General features: G+C 40.2%; 1 protein-coding gene across 2 annotated transcripts in view; it reads right to left on the bottom strand.

Moving 5' to 3' along the window:
* PTPN2 (protein tyrosine phosphatase non-receptor type 2) overlaps window positions 1–13,626 on the bottom strand; it is a 29,893-nt gene extending 16,267 nt beyond the window's left edge. For both annotated transcript variants that reach the window (XM_005486723.4, XM_005486722.4), the window contains exons 1-5: window positions 13,493–13,626; window positions 10,852–10,942; window positions 3,230–3,330; window positions 2,509–2,607; window positions 1,222–1,359 (exon numbers count right to left, since the gene is read on the bottom strand). In XM_005486723.4, coding sequence (XP_005486780.2) covers window positions 1,222–1,359; window positions 2,509–2,607; window positions 3,230–3,330; window positions 10,852–10,942; window positions 13,493–13,561 — 498 coding nt within the window. In that variant the 5' untranslated portion in view covers window positions 13,562–13,626. The remainder of the gene's footprint in view (window positions 1–1,221; window positions 1,360–2,508; window positions 2,608–3,229; window positions 3,331–10,851; window positions 10,943–13,492) is intronic.
* Window positions 13,627–14,160: the final 534 nt, after the last annotated feature.

Below are 14,160 nucleotides of genomic sequence, written 5' to 3'. Positions count from 1 at the left end.
TTTTCCAGTTAATGTCATGTTCAAACATAAACAAAATATTCAAACATAAAAAAAATTGCATCCTTTGAAAATAGGAAGTTTAAAAGTAAGAGCCAACATCAGCTGAACAATTCCACAAAGAAGCCTTTCTGGTAGTTAGGAAAACTTGCCTCAGCTTTCCAAAAGGCAGAATTGTTCTTTTTCAGGCACTAGCTACCCAGCATTACTCATCTTTCTTTTGCCTTTGCTGTCAATAAACAAACTACTAAAGAGGAATTATTCAGGTCAGCAGGACAATATTTCATAAAGCTCTTCTAACATGGAGAAGACCAAGCAATAATATGCCAAGTTTTTTCATGTTGATCTCATGAGGGAGGTTATGAATTAATGAATATTATCTCAGAACACCATCAATAGTTACTATAAATTCAAACAGATCAATGGTTGTACAAAACAACAGGCAGAACACCTTCAAGCTTTGTTTTCCCAAGTTCTCTGACAAAGATGACCTTGAAAACTTGCCATACTGGCACTTTCAATTAAAATAAGGCAAGATTTATAGGAAGAGATAATATTTTACAAGACATAGCTGGAACAAACAGACGAGCTCTTCAATCCTGTCTTCCAATCTGAAACAGAAGCTCCAACCCAAGCTCAGGCCAGAAACAATTATTTTAAGCTTAGCTTGGTTAAATTGTCAATGTGCTTAATTTTTTAAGAGAAAAGGATGGTTGGTTCTATGGAGCAAAAGGGGAGGTGGAGCAAGAGAAGATAAAGTTACCTACCTACAGATGGTAATCACTCCTCCCCCAAAAAACTTAAGACAGCTAGACTAAATTACATAGAAATCTCAAGTTCCAGTACAAAATCAGTAATTACTCAGTCAGGTATCTGATATTCAAAGGAAATCAGAATTTTCTACTCTTGTGTTCCTCCCTTAAGTTAATTCTTACAGCTCCTTTTAGAATCACCACTACCATCACTTAGAATTCAGCATGTTAAGGTATTAAATGGAAAATACAAGTACACAAATGCCAAAGATGTTATCTCTCCTAATGTATAAGCTGAGGTCTAAATCACCTGCTTATTTCCACACAAACATCTTCAACATTCTCAGAAGCAAAGTGCATTAAAATTTCCAGTGTAAAGGCTCACTCAAACCTGAAGTGACATCATGCTAAGTTGTTCTCATGACACACTTAAGCCCACAAATAGGAGCTGTACAGACTGAGCAAAGCTTACATTGATATTTTCTAATTGCAGTAGATGCACTGTGTAATAGGATTTGACATCTTCAGACACCAGTCTCACACGGAATCCTGTTTCATTGAATGTCATAACATCGTCTTTTTTTGTTGGCCAGTACTGCGCACACTTCACCTAATGGATTTTTTAAGAGAAAGAAAAAGGGAAAAGAAAAAAAGAAAAATCTTGTTAAATATCCTAGTATGTTAGGCTTTGCATGTGCAAATTCTGAGTCCACACTGTTCAATACAGAAGACTCAAGCACCTGCTCCCACTTTGAGGAATTCCTGAAGTCCACAATGTTTACAGCTAAGTTACTACAACTGTTTCAGTGGCTATTATGCATTCCAGTTTTATGCGTTTATGCTTTCTTCCATCACATGGCTAACAAGCTTTGAGATACATCTTAAGCCTTCCCCCTCCCCCCTCCAGTTCTCCACAGGGAACTGAGATCTCTGCTCAGCTATTTCAGCACTTCTCCCCTTTGTTTCTGACTTGCACACCTGCACATTTACAGAACTCATCTATCACATCTAGTTCTACCCAGGCCTGCTGAATACTGGAAGGTTCTAGTCAAACAAAATAATCAACAAACCAATGCAAAACTATTCTCTGTCTTGTATTCCTCTTGCTCTGCACTCAAACTTTCTCTAGGATTTTTTTTGCACAAGAAAATAGGTGACTTTTTAACAGACCAGTCAATTTTTTTTCACAAATCTGCAATGAATAAAAAACATTAACCTCAAATGACATGCATTTATAACAAAAATATGCAATGCTTTCAGGCACCATAGCAGAAAAACTACATCACAACAGCAGATTTGTGTATTCTGCACATATGTCAATGGTTCTAAAGAATCAAAAATAACTAACTTAATAGATCAATTCAACAGCTCTTGGGCAGCAGTCTGCCTTCATTGTTACTGCTAACATCTCTATATAACAGATGTGCTCCTCCATGACAGTTAGAAGAATCAATCTATTTTTTTTCACACCTTCCATTTTGTCCTGGGAACATCTTGCACTGCCTCTACTCCTCACCAGTTCTATTTGTACACCCTTTCTCAGAATGCTATTTTCACCTTTCTGGATGTGCGTTTGTTAGATGCTATTTTCACCAAACTGCAGGTCTTAGCTCCCACACTTCACTGTCATCTTAAATACATATTATACTGCACACAAGTGAGGATATTTATTAGTTCTTCTAATGTAACAATCAAACATTGCTCAACTGTATTAAAATTGTGTGGCTTATTTTACAACTTTATGCCCAATGTCACTTACCGATTCTTTTTCAACAATCCTGTTCAACATGACAACTGCTTTGGTTTGTTGTTGCCATACCATTAGCCAAAAATGACAACATGTGTTAGGTAGTGGACCCTGTGTAGTAAAAAATACAAAAATAGGCATGAGAATGTATAGGCAAAGCAGTGTTTGAGCACATAGTTCACTGTGGGAAACAGGAAAGAGTCTTCCCCTTAAGTTTAAACAAATTATTAATAGAATTATAGAAATGGCAGGCAAGAAAGTAGCCACAGATCATTCCAGAACTTAAAAAGGCTGGGGTTTTTTTAAGGAAAAAAATACCAAACAAAAGCAAACAACAAATCAGTAAGAACTCAGGGAATAGTTATTTTGGTTTAAGCATCGCCACTACTGCACTGTTAAAAGAAAAGCTACTGCAGGCATGCTCAGAGGGTACAAGATGGCTTAAGGGGTCAAAGTATTGTTGCAACATATTTACAAAAGAACTGAAAAAAAGTGCAAGAAGTATTTGAGAAGCTTCATATGCAGTAAATTACTCATACTTCAATATCCCCTTTAGCTTTTCTTATAAAATAATCTGTTAACAACTATATCACACAGATACTGTACTTCATGTAATAATGAGATACTTTTAATTCACGGAGAGATGAAACAATCCAAATATGAATTACAACTGTACAAATCCCCCTCCCTAGATTCTCAATCCCTGTAATAACCCAGTAATTGTACTGCTTACCTGTGTTAAAATATAATATCTCTGAGCTTCTTCTATGACCACTAGGCTGGCATTGATATAATCATTCTCGGTGTTCTGGAGTTTTACACGACTGTGATCATCTAAAATTCAAAAGAAAATTAAGAATTAATGATGCATCCATCTCGATGAATACTCTTTAACAGGCAAGTTTAGGTTTAGGTCTAGTCTACAAGCAACTAGAACTAAATTTTGCTGTAAGACCCAAACAGCAAACTCAAATAAGAAAAACTAATTTCTCACATAACTTTGATAACTGTCCCATTCTCCCATTGGCATTTCATCAGAGTAATTTCAGGCAGCTATTAATAGAAGCTGCTCAGAAAACTGGAATACCTATTTTTCTTTAAAAAAAACCCAAGCAAACAAATTAACACTCCCACACAAGCCTAAAGGTCCTCACAGTCATCCCTCAACAGTTACACTTCCTTAATATAACAGCACCACAACTCACACCAAACAACTGTCCTATCACACCAGATCACTCCACAGCACTGTTTCCTAAGTTCATTATTTCCTAAATTCTGAGACTTTTGGTGAACTGAAGTTTCACAGGTTGGTGTAGAATCATAAAGCTAAGCTCACACAGCTAAAAAAAAACCAGGAAAATCTACTTGCAGTAATTCAAGCCAGGCTTGAATTTGAATAATTTCATTTTCCCTGTAAGCTATTGTCTAATATTATACAACACAAAAATACTAAAAAGGCGCATGCAAAACCAAAAATAATCAACAAATCATCCAATTAAATGAAGCCTAATCTAACAACATGGTTTCATCTCAAAATTACACAAGCAAGACTGACGATTTCCCTTTTTATGGCAGAGACAAGCAAAGGACTCTATTTAAAATTCTACTATTAAAATGAGAAAGATTATCATACTGTCAAACTAGAAAACTGCATAATAAAAAGTCATTGTGGCTGTTTCTAGAACCTTTTAGCATGTGATTTATGAACCTCTAGGAGGTTTATGAACCTCTAGAAGATATTTAGGTAATCAGACTTGTTGGCAGTAAGTAATCCTCCAGCCATTTATCAGTCACTGTATGAAATAAACAGTAATTTCAATTTAAAATCTGTAAACAACTACATGCCAGAAAACGAGATTCAACTGACTGTAAACCTCCTGAAGCTCAACATCTAGCAGAATAAGAAGAGTAAATAAAAAATAGCAAACTAAAATTACTTTAAGAAACTTCAACATATCTCAGGAAGAGATGGAATAGATTCCATAAGGAAACTGACAGCAAAGTGAATCATGATGCAATACCAGTTTTTAAAATTGAATTCACTTAGTCTGACCCACAAAACTCAAGTAGTGCCCAGACTGCTGTTTAAATGCCAGCCCACCCATCCTTGCACCAAAAGGCTCATACTTCCTTTAGACAAACACTTTGGGAAACACACAAAGACATTAGCAACTACCAAGTATCAAATTCAGCACAACTGCAATAGATGAACTCACAGGCAGCCTGTGCAGCACCAGGCTTATATAAACCTGGATAGGCAAAAAGCTGATGGCAATCAAAAACCAGTTAAAGAATTAGATAGATTCTTGTTCTACAGACTGCTTGTATGATTTAATATGAATACTTTCCATGTGTTTGGAAACCTGGGAAAACTACATTTACTAGGTTTTGATCTGCCTTTAATTTCTCCCTCTGCTATTGGCAACCACCAAAGATGATCTTGTTGGATTTGAGTAAAGAAGTCAACAGTAAAGTAGAACTGGTTTGCTGCTGCTGAAGCACTCAAATTTGGGGTTGTTGCCCCACCTCCCTTAGCTCCTAGCTTTTATATGCAGTCACATACGAACGTGCAGAGAACAGAAAAATGCTGAAAAATTATTTTTGATATACTGGGTTAGTCTGTTTTCATTAGCATTCCAGCTGTAAGGCAAGACCATCTTAACTTTCAGGAGTCTTAAAAGAATTATGATACCCCTGTATGAAGAAAAAAAAATATTATCAAAGCCAAGACACAGCAAAATTAAGACACATGTGCATTTTAAAGTAAAATATATCTCTTTGATATTATTTTGCCAGGATAGGAAAGCATTACTTTTTCCTTTCATGTATCACTTTATCTGAAATGTTTCTACTGGAAAGAAACCAAGAGCTCTGTAAATATTACATGTCATTTGCCAACAGGAAAAACTTAAGATCTTGTTATAGTAAATCACACATACCGGTACCAGTGTTCTCGGAAAGGTGACGCAAGCAAGCACAGTTAACAGTTTAATCACCCGGCGGCAGCTGCTGTACTGCTGCCAGGGACAAATAACTGCAGCCCCCAAGGAGGATTCCTACTGTAATCCTTACATTCTCAGATTCATTTTTTCCCTTCTTGCACATTTTGCTTTGTAAATATAACAACTAAAGTTCTGCAAGTTGTTTTTTTTTAAGTCCCTTTAATAAGAAATTCTATGCACAGCCAGCCTCTCTCTCCCTCCCCAACTAAAACAGAAGAGATCCTGCAAGTACTCTGGCAGACAGTCCAAAGGACAAAAAAAAAACCAAAAACCACTAGAATATATTGATTTCTCTTCTTTCAAGGGATGAGGTTCTTAAAGGACACAATGACCTAGAAACCTCATTCAAACCCTGGCTTGCTCTTCTGAATTAACTGAAGCAAGCCAGCTTTTGACAGTGAGTTAGCTGTAATGTATTTCCCGTATGTATATAATTTCCAGTTACCAAGTACTTAGATTTATATGAATGATAAACCTATCTTTAAGATAAGATTTAGCTTATGTGTTGCCATGCCCACAGCAGCTAAAACACAGTACTGCTTTTCTGAAGTGCTAATTCCCCTATTTTGACAAACTACACAGCCTGAAAAGGAAGTGGAAACCTTAAAAATTATTCTCATTCTGGCTCCTGCACTGAGAAAAAACACTCCCAGAATGACCCTGTCTGAGTAAGCAAATTCTGATTACCCATTTCCAGTGGAACTCCATCCCAGTGACAATACTTCCCAAAACTTCACAATGCTCATCAATCTGCCCATCTCTTGCTCAACAAAAAATGACAGATCCAGTTGAAATAAAGATAAAAAATGTTTGGTATTTTACATCACGCAGTTCTTGCAGTTGATTAATGAAAGGCTTTCATTATAAAACAAGTGTGTTTCTAGAACACTGTATAGCTTCAAAATTTTTTTTATCCATGAGACATCTCTGGTCCCCCAAATATAGAGCTATTAACAATAGAGGAAGGAGAAATGCTACTTAGTGGATTAAAGAAAGTCATAAATAAAACATGCAGCCGCAAGCCATCCCAGTGACCCTGCCTAACCTTTCCCGCCTACCAACAAATCCCTTCCATTTCACTAATCTAAATCTAGCCTATCTGAGCTGCTAAATTATTAAAATTGCAATACTCTGTCACCAGACTTACAGTCTCAAGTTTCAGAGGTAGCCTAAGGCAAAGGAAAGGCAAAATGACTTTTCCTCACCACCCTGTCACTGGTTGTACACAATGAATGCCATCAGTCACGGCCTAGCTCACCACTGAAATGTATTCATACCAAAATATACATGTCACTGCTGCATAGCACCCGTACAATTGCAATCAGGATTATGGGAAAAAATCTTAGGGCACAATAAAGTTTACATCAGCATGTGCTATAAAATTCCCCTCTTCCCCAACCCCAAAGGAAGAAGTATCTCCAAACTCAACAGCAAGTTGAGTTTATTTTACAATGTTTCACGTGGTAAGATGTTTTAGAGAATCATTAGATAACATCATAAAATCACCAATGTCAGCTTCTAACGTGGACAAGAAATGTAGCAGGCTTATTCTGGGCTGAACATCTCCCTGCTCTCAGCACATACACTGGAAGCACAGGACAGAAAGGGAACAAACATTCCTGCAATGATAATTAATCAGCACCATGTGTAAAAACTATTCAAATCAGCTCCAACTCTGTTCTGTAAAGCACAATTCTCTTCATGTTCCTCTCCTGTACTCTATAAGCCTATGGTTGAAAGATCTGACACAAAATCTACTCAAGGCCGCAGGAACATGAGAGATCACTATATTGCAAGATCTTCTAAAAGCAACATGATCTATCACAGCAAAAATGCTCAGATGACCCAGGTTCTTGAGCAACACACCATATTACAAAGGAAGGCTAAAGACAAAATTGTGTAAACCCCCATCTACCCTCCAAAAGCAAAAGGCAAAAAAAAAAATCCTTCCAATTTTGCTGAGGGGATTTCCTTCTTGCCTGTAAATCTGGGACCTCAGCTCTAAAGGTCTTTCCAGTCAATCTGAGACACTAGACTTCACTGATAAGAACCAAGGTTAAGATTTAGAAAGAAAGTTAATTACAGAAATCTTTGGAGTTTCATTAAAATTATTAATAAAGAATAACAATCCCACAAGTTACTTTCCTCTGTTAACAACGTTTTCTGAGAAATAGTTTCATCTGTCCGGAAATGACTGGCTGTCAAACCAAACCTATTTCAGATTAACTTCCTGTTTCAGTACTATGAAGCCAAAATACTCCTCTGCCTATTCTAGACTAATACCAAACTATTAGACTGCTATTTTTTTTTTCATCTAGGCAGTAATTCTTGAGGGCTTTTACCAAACCAAACTTACACATGCTACAGATCTTTAGCCAATGAAAACGGACACTAACAAAAATACTTATGAAACAGGAAACACTGTGAAATTCAACCATAATGGGCAGCGATGCTTGACCTTTCCCAGCAAACAAATCAACTTTTATCTAGAAATGTATGGAACAGACACAACTTTGTTTCAGTGTATTTGTCCCAGGTATCACAGTTGAAACGGGGCAAACCAACCCAAAATATTTTTGCCTGGACTCATCATTGACATATTTCCCGTAAAACTGAACAACCTTTGCACTTCCTCTTGCAGACACACCACCTCAGATTGTAGACAGGCCTGGCAGCTACCATGGTTAACAAACCATTTTCTCATTGCTTTTGGAGAAATAAAACTCTTTCTTTAAAGTACATCTTCCAGTATGATTAAGTAGCTAGATTTTAAAAGTCCAACAGCTGGTTCTGAAGGCATTTGACTATTTGAGAATATTAGTACCACTTGTTTTTCATCAAAACACTGTTAAAAAGCACTGAAATTCGTAAAGTGAAGGACTGAAATGTCAAGATTGTGTGGGTCTGAGTTGTCTCACATTTCTGCAACACCAAGTCCTTGCATGCATGCACCACAATTAGATGTGTTCACCACAGTGACCAAACTATGCAGCTTTTATCCCAGCTGCTTTGAAATTTAGGCACTGCTACCTTGAAATCTTATTTATCATATACTGCCCTTCCAGGCCTCTTTCTGCTCCTGACTCTCATCGTTCTTACTGAAGCAACTGAGTCATATTTAAAAATACAGAAGTAAAATTCAGGAAGAATTAGCTAGTTCAAACAGTGTTTTGTTCTGTTCTCCTGATACAACTTTGTTCCTAGTGCCCAGTTCTGCAAGCTATCTAGGTGGACCAATTCAAACCATCCTTCTTTTATAAATGCTAGAAACTGACTCATTCTCCATAAAATTCACCATCTTATTCAGTTCATTCATCATGTAATAATCTATGTCAGAGTGTAACAGAAAAGCTCTAGCCTTTTCCTAAGCTAAACCACTACTTCAATTTTAGATTTTATCTGTCTCTCTGCTTTTGCACTGGCACCAGGAATTAATGCAATCATTCATATTTTTTTCTACTGGCTAAACATGCATTTCAGAAGCAGGTTTTGCCATGACTAAAGCAAAGGCGTTTGATGCTCCCCACTACTGTAAAAGGCATGCCATGATTAAGGAAAATATTGAGCTCCAGATAGCTGCAGGAGATGAATACAAGTCACGTCCATAAGGTATTACTGGAGGCATTATTAGGTACTACTTAAATAATATCATGCATTTTTACTTCTTTTAGAAACACTATTTTTAAAAAGAAAAAAGTGCAAACAGTTTGAAAGTAAATCTTCACTCTCTTGATATGAATTACATTCATGTATGGGAGAAACAGTAGATAAATGCACAGACACAGCATCTGACATGGAAATTGTATAGGATGTTAGACCCAGCACTAGAACCTAGGACTTCTGGACTCAAATCTTACTTCTTGCCTTCTAATCTTACAACCCCCATTGCAACTTAGATATGAAACAGAAATTTAATAAAACATCTCTTTCAGAGATGGTAAGATGCTAATGCTGTGCTGCAACAGGACAGCAAAGCCAGGACACTCAAGTGCCTCTGCACAGACCATCTTGTGACCACCAGAGGCCTGGCTCCATTTCTGAGCCTGGTGCCAGTCAGTCAGCCTTGGCCCATCTGAAGGATCTTCCTCAGCATGGGACACTCCTCCAATGGGATGCCATGCAGACACAGCCAGCAGGCCATGCACTGAATTCTGAGGCTGAGTTCCATCAGCACGTGTGGGAAATGGATTTACAGAAAATTTCAGGGAGGGGGGTTCAGTACCACGCCAGACTGGACCCATCTGGTACAAATTCACCGTGCCAGGGGAGCATCCTGGCAGCAGCCTAAGGAGCAGCGCTGCATCTCACCAGTGTGACTCAATCCAGGACCCTTTCTGTGCCATTTTGAGAAGCGCTGTGCACATGCTGTCACCACAACTTTCAACTGGAAACAAGGAGCTCAGCACTTCTCCAAATCTTAGAATAGGTATTCAGATCAGGCTCTCAAGCAAAAAGCCCTAATATACCAGCAACCCTCCAAAAACTCTAGATCCAGTAACAAAGTGGTTTTTAGGACCCTTGAGTATTCTGGGAAACTTCACAAGGAACACATAAACATGTTATCTGTCCCAACTTTAATATACTACAAAAAATTTAAAGCTGTATAATGTTTTCCACTATCTGTAGCTCACATACCTTTTCGCAATAATTTTGGCTTACAATTTCTGAAGTAAAATGCTAATTTTGGCTTACAATTTCTGAAGTAAAATGCTGATGAAAAGAAGCCCACAGCATCTCTGTAGCAGAGAAGCTGGTCTAAAAATTTTTTTTTCATGTGAGACATAAAATCCTTATGTCAAAAAGACCATTTTATGGCAGTCAGTAGAAGTACAAAGCACTCCACACCTTATTTACTACACGGGCAAAACCAACAAAACTTCAAGCATTTTTTAATGCAACAGTAGAAATTGAGTGGCACTTATCCACACCACCTTAAAAATGCACAGAATCACTCAGTCCAAAAAGAAAACATTTCTTTTAGTCAAGGTGTACTAACTTAACCTTTATACTCATTTTTACAACAGAAAAAGCACTATTAAACAAATAATTTCCCTATGAGAAAAAAACCTCTAAAACATTACTCTGCAGCTCACAAAAATTCACCTATACACTAACACCTGTGATTTGCAACCATCTCTCATTCACCATTCAGCACAATTGAGTTTAACATGCAGACTCTTCTCCCTTCTGTTTTACACATTTGTATTTGTTGCCAAAAACACCACATTTATCACAGGACACATGCCTACAGAAATAAACAAAATGCAAAATTTGCAATGACCATGATTTATCAACTCCAGTGTTGACAAGGTAAGAGAAGGTCTAGTGCAATGACTGCAGAAAAGGTACTCACATGGACTAACATCTCTGTATCTGTTTCGATTTCTGTTTTCTGGATATTTTGCAACTCTGTGAGGGTAGTCACTGGATTTGTGTCGGATTTCCTTAAAAAGACAAAATAAATAATTTACTTATAGCCAGCAACATGATTAAGATTAACATTCTACACATACTATTCATTAAGCAACATTAGCAATAACTAACATTTTTTAAACCAAGTTTTTCTGCCCCTAGTGTCATTTTCACCCAGAAGATGCATTTCATTCATGGCCAAACTGCTATTATTTACATCTTCCTACATTTGGCTAAAACTACCAAATGTAAGCACCATCTGACAAGCAACTGATGCATAAGGATCAAAAAGCAAGAAAAAAACCCTAATCCCAAAAACTTATTATGCTCACAGTTTACCTCAGAGCTGCACATTTCCTCCCAAAGCAGTAAGGGACTCAGATGCAACAGCAGTATTCTGCTGGCTCCTTTAAAGTGACTGGCAGCATAAACCCCCACAAACATAAGTGAACCAGTTAATGATTTTATGGCTGCTATTAAGGGCCATAGGATTATTCTTGGTGGTTTGATGGCTCATCCCATACAGCTGTAGTTAAATGTGAACCAATATGAAGAATTCTGGAGTCCCAAATATCAATGTGAATCAAAGCCTGTTCTCCCCATGCATTAACACAAACCTTCTAATGATCTTTGAGATACTCAGACTCACACACTATTTTAAGGACCCTACTGTTCACACGTTCTGAATGTTCTGCTTTATTGATTTTTTCCCTGAGTGCACCTTTTCTACAATCTCACTAAGGCATACAGAATTACCTTATGTAGAAAACTGAAAATGGTCTTCAAAGTACTCTGTATTTATATCTCTGTACTGATGCCATCTCAGCAGAAATGTTGCTTAGTACAGAATTAACAATATTTTACTTTGAATTCTCCTTCTGTTTTTAGATTATGTTGCCACATTTGATCATTATGTCCCAAAGGGCATTTAAATTTATTACAACTGAGCATTATTTGGTCTTCTCAATGTTCCCACTATCTCTGTCTTCAAACTTCCTAAATGGTCTAGTCTATTCCCAGACAATGAACACAGCCAGAAAGGGCATCAGCGGAAACAGAACGTACAAAAAAACGCTCTAATTTTTAGCACTGCTTGCATGACCTTTCTGTAAAATGTACTGCCAATCTGCAAAGAACATAAATCACAATGTGGAGCAGCAACTTCCAAGCAGCAATACTCCACATCTTTGTATAAAAACCTCTTGATCTGTTAGGTTTTCCATTTTGATACAGCACACTGGAAGGAACTTCTCTTGTTTACATGGCTGACAAGCTTAGGGAACTTGCTCATGGAACAAATGGATCTGGCAGACATGCACACCGAGTTTCGATGAAAGGTAAATTTTGTATTACTCAGTAACAGGATGCAACATATTCTGTTTCTTAAAGCACCTGCACCATCAGTGCACAGGAACAGACCCAAGCTTTGGTAAAGAAGTATTAAAATAGCTAGAAATACTTCTAGCAATTTTGTGATGGTGTGGGAGGGTAGGCTTGCTAAAAAGAATTAAATTTAAAGAAATTTAATTACTAATTTGGAAATCCGTTTTCCCACATAATATCCAGCCATCACACAGAATCACAGCACATCCAGACCTGGAAGGAACCCACGAAGACCATCAAGTCCAGCTCCTGACTGTGCACAGAATAACCCCAAGTACCACACCATGTGCCTGAAAGCAGTGTCCAAACCCTTCCTGAACTCTGGCAGGCTTGGTGCTAGATCCTACTTATTTGTAATACAAATATATCCAAAACTGCAACATCTGAAATACTGCAGTAGAGATGCTGCATTTGAGTCACATATAAATCACATAAATTACTGATTCAACAGAGAAAAAGCATAATTTGAAGACAGTAAAGAAAACTTTGGGGGTTCGGTTCTCTTTCCTAATTTGTGAAGTAGTGCTATAAAATACTGCGAGCTTAAATAACTGCTCTAGATGATACATAATGCCTGTTTTATGGAACTGAGTGTTCTCGGAAGTTCTTAATCTCGTTAAAAATAAAACTGCAAATACTGCATTTTATTTACAGCCACTCGCGCAGAGCCCCCGCAGCAGACGCCGAGCTGGCCAAGGCAGCGGGAACGGGGGCTGAGGAGGGAGCACGGGTGCCTGAGGAGCCGCACGAACCAGCGGAGCGTTGGGGGGGGCACCCAAGCCTCAGCCGAATCCGCCCTATCGGACACAGCTTCCCACAGCGCCCACAAGCCGCGAGAGCCCCGGGGCGGCTGTCGCGGCTCGAAGCGGTCCCGGTTCGGAGCGGTCCCGGCTCCGTTCAGCCCCGGGGGCAGCGCGGACCCGGAGCCGCGTCCGAGCCCGCGCACGCGCCTCGCCCCGCGCCTGCGCGCCACCGAGCCCGCCCCGAGTGCGCATGCGTAGCGCTTGCCCACGGCTCCGCTGCTCGCACCTGAGGGCGAGAGTCGTGTTGGCCCAGCGACTTCCGCTCTCCCCGCTGCTGAGGCGGCGGCGGAGCCGCACGCCAGGCACGGGTGCTGCCGGCCCGCGGGTCTTTCGCCCCACGCCGTTCCTCCCTCCCTGCGGCTCTCCGGCTAGAGCCGACCACGCCGCTCGGCTCACCAGATAACGCGCCTGCCAGTCGTTCGTGGCGTCGATCTCCTGGAACTCCTGCTCGATGGCGGCGGACATGATGGCGGCGGCCGCCAGGGCGCGCGAGCCTGTCCGCAGGAGGCCGAGCGGCGAGCCCGCAACCGCTCGCACGCAGCCCCCCGCCTCACGGCAGCGGCGGGCGCGCACATACGCTCGCGACCGGGTGGCCCGCAGCCGGCGCCGAGCGCATGCGCGGCCCTCGCCCCGCCCACCGAGGGCCGCGGCGATCACGCCTCTCCGGGTGCAGGAGGCGGGAAGCACCTGGGGTGACGTCACTGTCCCGGCGGGGGGCGGGGCTGCGCCCAGGTGTCGCTGGGGCTCGGCAGGGCCGGGGGCTTCGGTCGCCAAACGGGCACCGAGCGCTTGTTATCACAAAAATCACCGACTCAGTTCGGTTGGAGAAGATATCCGAGATCATCGAGTCCAACCTGTGGCCGAACATCACCGCATCAACTAGACTATGGCACTAAGTGCCACAGCCTTCTTTAAACACCTCCAGGCACGGTGACTCCATCGCCTCTCTAGGCAGTCCGTCCCAGTATTTAATCGCCCTTTCTGTAAAGAATTTCTTCCTAACGTCCATCCTGGTACAGCCTGAGGGCATGTCGTCTCGTCCTGTCACTGATTGCCCGGGAGAA

Source organism: Zonotrichia albicollis, chromosome 1, assembly GCF_047830755.1.
Source record: "Zonotrichia albicollis isolate bZonAlb1 chromosome 1, bZonAlb1.hap1, whole genome shotgun sequence".
Lineage (NCBI taxonomy): Eukaryota > Metazoa > Chordata > Aves > Passeriformes > Passerellidae > Zonotrichia > Zonotrichia albicollis.
Note: the sequence above shows the minus strand (reverse complement) of the source record. Positions and strands in the feature narration are given on the sequence as shown.